Here is a 6,044-nt window from a genome sequence, read left to right on the forward strand (position 1 = left end):
CTTTGACATGAAAAGTTTTTTACAAAGCTTTCATTTCTGTTTCTTTGTGCCAAGTAGGAGGCTTTGCTTTTGGAAATGTTATTGTTGCTGTTTGCCAAGATAAAGACTTGGTTGTAGATGCATTATTTCAAAATATTGTTTTTTCTGTGCCCCGTGTGTGCTTGTGAACTACCTGCGCATAATAGTCCATTTCCTGTTTTTAGAGTTTCCATATATCACAGGTCAGAGAGGGGTCCGGTAATGGCGTGGCTAATACGACAAAAGGTGTATAAATAGATACACAGAGTGCAGGAAGTTCATGTGTTTGTACATGTCATGGAAGGAATAGAAAACAAAAGGAGGAGCACTATATGGTCCAGCAGGGCATCATCCCAGTAATCTGCCTCAGCAGAGGAACATGGGGAAGTAGAGTATCAAGCATAGCACCTTCCATCAAACATTGTGAGATAAATACATTACAAAAATGAAGTAGCTGCAACAACGTTTTGTTTGGATTTAAATATTGCCCGTGAAACAAAAGAAGATTTAATCTCACACAGAAAGCTGAGGAAACACGTTCACTTTATGAAATAGAGAGTGTGGGGATGAATACAATTTCTCCCACGAAAGACAAACAATACAGTACAAGACAATGTCCACATGTGTACATCTGTATGGTACCACACCATATGTTTTCTGATGCCTTTGAGGCATTCATCAAGCAGCGAGAAGTCCTTAAATGTTCAGTTCTGTAAATGGGATGAATAACATGCAAAGACTTGGAAATGAAGTGGAGTGGCAACATCTTTGCATACAAATATTTTTTTAAACCAATATACAATACTCACTGAGGAATGGGAATAAATATATACAGAGTGATAGAGGCACATCTCTCTTTGAATAACTGCTTTCATAACTATTAATATGCAGGAACAAGGCAGGCAACAAAACAAGAGAGGAGATACATATATAGATTAAGTATCCTGGCTGTGCCTTGAGGTACTGAAAGTTTCCCAACACACCACAAATGAATCACACCAAACGTTGTTTCTTCACTTACAAGAACAGAACAGGCGAAAGCATACTTAAGTGTTTAAGCGAAGAAGCAGAATCAAAGTGTTCAACCCAAACAAGATTTATTTTTTACAAGAGTTATTTTAAAACGTTTACCACGTGTTTCTAACAGTTTCAAATTACAAACGTTTGGTCCATAAGAAAATTGAAAGTGCAGTTTAGTTGGATGGGAAGGTATTTTTTAGGAGACATGATTGCATTGTCGGTTTTGTTTGTTTCCTGGGATCAAGATAAATATTGAAAAACACCGTACGTTTCCTTTAAAACAGATCTTTCTTTTTTCTATATGTTTTTTTCCAATAGATCTTAAAATGTCCAATGGAAATTGATGATTCTTCTAGTGAGTAGAATATCTACTTGCTTTGTCTAACCAAGAAGCATGGAGGACACACATCTGCATATGTCTACATGCAAAACACAGAGGCCAGTAATCTGACTGCCATCTTTAGGTGAGCACTGCAGCTTCATGATTTCCTTTGACACCTCAAGTCACATACTTGTGTTTAAACGGGACGATGTGCTAGAACAGCCTGGAGGCAGTGAGCTCAGTCCCACTCTCGCTTCCACACCAGCTGATTTCCACTAATGACAAACTGGCTCTTCCTCTAGATATGCAGCTATCTGGGATTGACGCCAGTTTGGACCCTGCTCACCTCCAACCCTTATATTGCTAGAGACAATTAAAAAAAGCAATTACCTGCAGATGCCACATTGTGCCTGATAAACAAGGCAATGTAGCAGAGGACAATATGCAACTGCTCTCTGCTTCGTTCTCTCTCTCACGTCCTAAGATGCTGCCCCCATCTTAAAACATTTATAACCACATCTCCTCCGACTATTGTGACTGTAAATAGCCTTGCTGACCCTAAAAAGGCCTGGCAGCTGGCTCTGACCGTTTACTCCTTATTCCCTTTTAAAAGGCCCAAATAAAGCTTTCCCTTCAGCATCACACACCAGGAAATGCTGTGACTCTGTCCAGTTGGTCTGTTGCTCTCATTTAGAGGAGATGGAAGGTTGAGGGTCTCTTCCTGAACTAGTCTCCAACTTTGTTTACAGTCTGTGATAAATAAAAGAATCACTAGGAGAGGCCTGCAAATCAGGGCACAAACAACACTAATTTTATCTTGAATACAAATGCAATTAGCAGGGCATTTAACTCATGAATAGTGAAGGATTGTGAGGGATCTGTGTTTAGTTTTGTGGGAAATGTTGTATTTCTTTAAGTGAAAAATAACATAACATAGCATGCTGCTCTGCATGTAGGTATCTCAATTCGGACTCGAGTAAGACTAGTGATTAACAGAAAACACGAACCGCTGATTAAAAGCACTGTGCTCCATTCGTGCTGCAATGAGAGGTTGATTAGAAAGATAATTAAATTGGGAAGTGAGATTCAACAAGGGAGTTGCCTGTCTTGTTGGATAGTAATCGGTATACAATCAGGAAGAAAATTACATAGGAGTACTTGTGGAAATAATTCCTCCCGGGACAATAACTGTGCTGTCTACATAGAAATGAAATGGCATACACAACAACATCAAGTTACACAAGTCCCAACATCATTAACATCACTTTCCTCCCAGTCATTATTCAAGATAAAGATACAAAGCTAATTTTACCGCTACCTGTGAGTGTGACTCGGCCCAGACATTTCATTTGATTTCTCTCTCTCTCCCCAGCTGCACTTCTCTCAGAATACTTAATTCCGTTCATGAATAATGCGTCAAGAGGGAAAAAGGAAATATGCAAACACCTTCACTCTTCTTTCCCTCGATGATATTTTAACAACACCCTCATCACAAGAAACACTTGATACAACTTTTTTTTTTTAAACATTCCTTTCAAGCATGACACCACTCAAACAGCGTGATTGTCTTTGGCAAAGCGCCAGTGAGCCGTAGGACGCTTTGAAGACATTCCTAAGAGGATATAAATAGTGTGTCTTTCCTCAGCACCCCCATGGAGACAGTAGGCTGATATGGAGCTGGTCAACCTTTTTCTCACCATGCCAAGTTTTTCCAAAGAGGCGCAGGAACTTCTCATGCAAGTTTTTATATACAGCATTTCAAATTGACTTTATATCCCAGATGCACCATGAAGCAACCCCAGTTTGAGCAAAAATGGGAAACAGTGTTGTGGTGTGCAGAACAAATATACCCTGGAATCTAACCACAACATTTCCCTTTGCACTTAGAAACAATATATATTTTACAAACACAATTTGAAGACTTGTTTCTCCTGTGAATTATTTCTACATATTTTTTTAAGAAGTTATATAGTTGAAGTCATCATTTGACGGACTTTTTCTATGATAACACCAACTTTCTAAAGCCGAGGGGCCTGCGGCTTGGCTATTAGAAATGACTTATTGAACCAAGGAGATTTGATGCTGGATGGAGATCCAGCTCTTCCCGCAATAACAGAGATGTTATTTTTAAGACACTATGTAGCTTGTTTCACATGTGAGCATCCTTACAATCCTATGGCAATGTCAGTCAGTCAAATCTACTGGAAATTATTTTTCTCATCTTACCAGTCACATTTTATTTGTAGGAACGTAAACAAAAAATGTTTACAACACAAATAAAGTAATATTTGTTTGACTATTTAACCCAGAAATAAGGTTGTGTTGTGTAATAGTGCTCTTGCATGGTTTATTTGCCATAAAAAAAGAGATATTGTGAAGTGTTGAAATAAAAACTCACAGATTTGTCCAATAGATTTTACACACGTAGGCCTCAGCTTGGCCATTGTTCTGGTGTGAGGTGGTGTGATATTAGACTCTTACATAAATTGGAGGGTTCACTAAAAAGAAAAGTCTGTCTTGCTGTCGCTTTAACTGCAGCCAGCACAATTAAAAGTGTGTCCAAAATACCTGAAGTTATGCCAAACATTTCTACAATGCAACATTCTACACAGGATGATACATTTAAACCATTTGATCTATAGGATTGGATTTTGAATTTTGATTCCCCTGTGAGACACACTCACATGACACTGGCTTGCCTCCTAATCCCCATGCTCATATTTTATGGATGGTAGAGATTAATCTCCTTTTTATCTTTACACAAAACACCCACAGCTATCCAGCCGCCAGCACTGGAATCCAGCTACATTCATGACTTGAATTTTACCTTGAAGTAGCTCTTTCCTCCTGCTTGCTGCAGCTTTAGTGATTTATCCAATACAGAAATATTACGATCAAACGTACATGTTTGACTTATTATACAATGGCCTATATTACAACGTGTGTGGCAGAAATGCATCTGATTAAATGACTGACCATTTGCAACACTGATGCAATATTTCTCTTTTGTTTTGCTCAACTTAAAATTTTATTCACAGATGTGCAGGCAACACTGCTTTTTCTCTCTCAATATGATAGTATTGAATAATGAATACTTAATTTGGGGAGGGGGGACAGTCAGTCAAGAAGAATGAGTGCTAATAACACCCAACATTAAGTGAAAGAGGCAAAACAGATCCCTGTTCTGTGTTTACGTGCGTTTCGAAGTTCTGCAGATGATTTTCTTGAAGGATTTCCTGAAATCCCTGTTGAAAATGGTGTAAATTATGGGGTTTACAGAACTGTTGCAGTAGCCGATCCAAAAGAAAAGGTTGAAAAGTGCACCAGGGATGTAGCAGCTGTCTCTGCAGATAGCATGCAGGCTGTAGGTAAAGAAGAAGGGGAACCAGCAAAGCACAAACACCCCCATCACTACCGCCAGCACGAAGGTGAAACGTTTCTCCCGCATCTGGCTCACTTTGGTCTTATTGGCCGCTGCCAGTTGTTGCTGTCGCTCAGCTGGGATCTTCTGCTCCGGGTAGAGCTGTAACGCCCGAGATGAAGCCCAGGAGAGACGGCAGTTCTGAGGTGGGCAGCAGTCTGACCCCTCCACTTTTCTCCGTTTGGTGAAGCGATGATTGCGAGGTTTAGTATCCGACGGACAGCAGCTCTCCTCCAGGTCAATATCATCCAGCTCCCCCTGCATCGGCTGGTGGCTGCCGGAGCTCTGGCTGCTGGGGCTTTCCATCTCGAACCGGTCCTTCCTGACGAAACAGGTCTCGGACTGAGAGGGCTGCCTCTCCAAGCCGTTCTTGGCCACGAACACGGTGGAGGAGCGCTGCTTGGCCACCTTATATATCTTACAGTAAACCAGAATCATGATAAGACCCGGAGCAAAGAAGGACACCATGCAGGAGGAGAGGATGTACCAGGTCTCGTCGTTCAGCAGGCACTCCCGTTCATCATGTTTGGTCATGAGAAGCGGCGGGAAGGAGATGACGGCAGATATTACCCACACTACAACGATCATGGACTTGATGCGCTTCGGGGTCCGCTTCAGGTTGTATCTGACTGCCTTTGTCACTGACCAGTAGCGGTCCAGGCTGATGGCGCACAGGTGCACGATGGATGAGGTGCAGAACAACACGTCCAGAGCCAGGTAGAAGGCGCACCAAGTACTTCCAAAGTACCAGTAACCCATGATCTCATTGGCGAGGGAGAAGGGGATGACCAGTGTGGCGACTAGGATGTCCGCTGATGCCAGAGAGACCAGGAAAAGGTTCTGGGGCGCACGGAGAGCCCGGCTGGTTAGCACCGCTACAATCACCAGCACGTTACCGACAATGGTCAATGAGATGATCACTATAACCACGAGGATGATGAGCGCAGTGACTGCCGCCGTGTGTGGCAAGCCAAGCGGCGCGTCCGTACTGTTGTCATTGTTGGAGACGTTTTCCACCAACAGATTTAACTGTGTTAAATCCATTCTGGCTCCAATTTGTCCTTTCGTCTCATGTTTGTTGTCTTGGACCCTTTTCCTTTCCAAAAAACAGCCACGACTAGGTGTGCCGAGTTGCCTTCCTGGAACGCATGGAGATATGTTGTGCGTAACGCTCAATACAAAGCGAGTATAGCCCACAGAATACGCAGCTCCTGCACAAAGGCATCTCCTTAAACAGTAACTGATGGTTACATTATATCCTTT

The 6,044-nt window shown here is 41.9% G+C and overlaps 1 protein-coding gene across 1 annotated transcript; it reads right to left on the minus strand.

The window, feature by feature from the left end:
* Positions 1–4,550: 4,550 nt before the first annotated feature.
* On the minus strand, positions 4,551–5,825 carry adra2db (adrenergic, alpha-2D-, receptor b; the record flags this gene model as incomplete). Its single annotated transcript, XM_079229087.1, has 1 exon — positions 4,551–5,825. One exon carries the CDS (start codon positions 5,823–5,825, stop codon positions 4,551–4,553), a length of 1,275 nt encoding a protein of 424 aa, XP_079085213.1.
* Positions 5,826–6,044: the final 219 nt, after the last annotated feature.

Source organism: Taurulus bubalis, assembly GCF_910589615.1.
Source record: "Taurulus bubalis genome assembly, chromosome: 13".
Lineage (NCBI taxonomy): Eukaryota > Metazoa > Chordata > Actinopteri > Perciformes > Cottidae > Taurulus > Taurulus bubalis.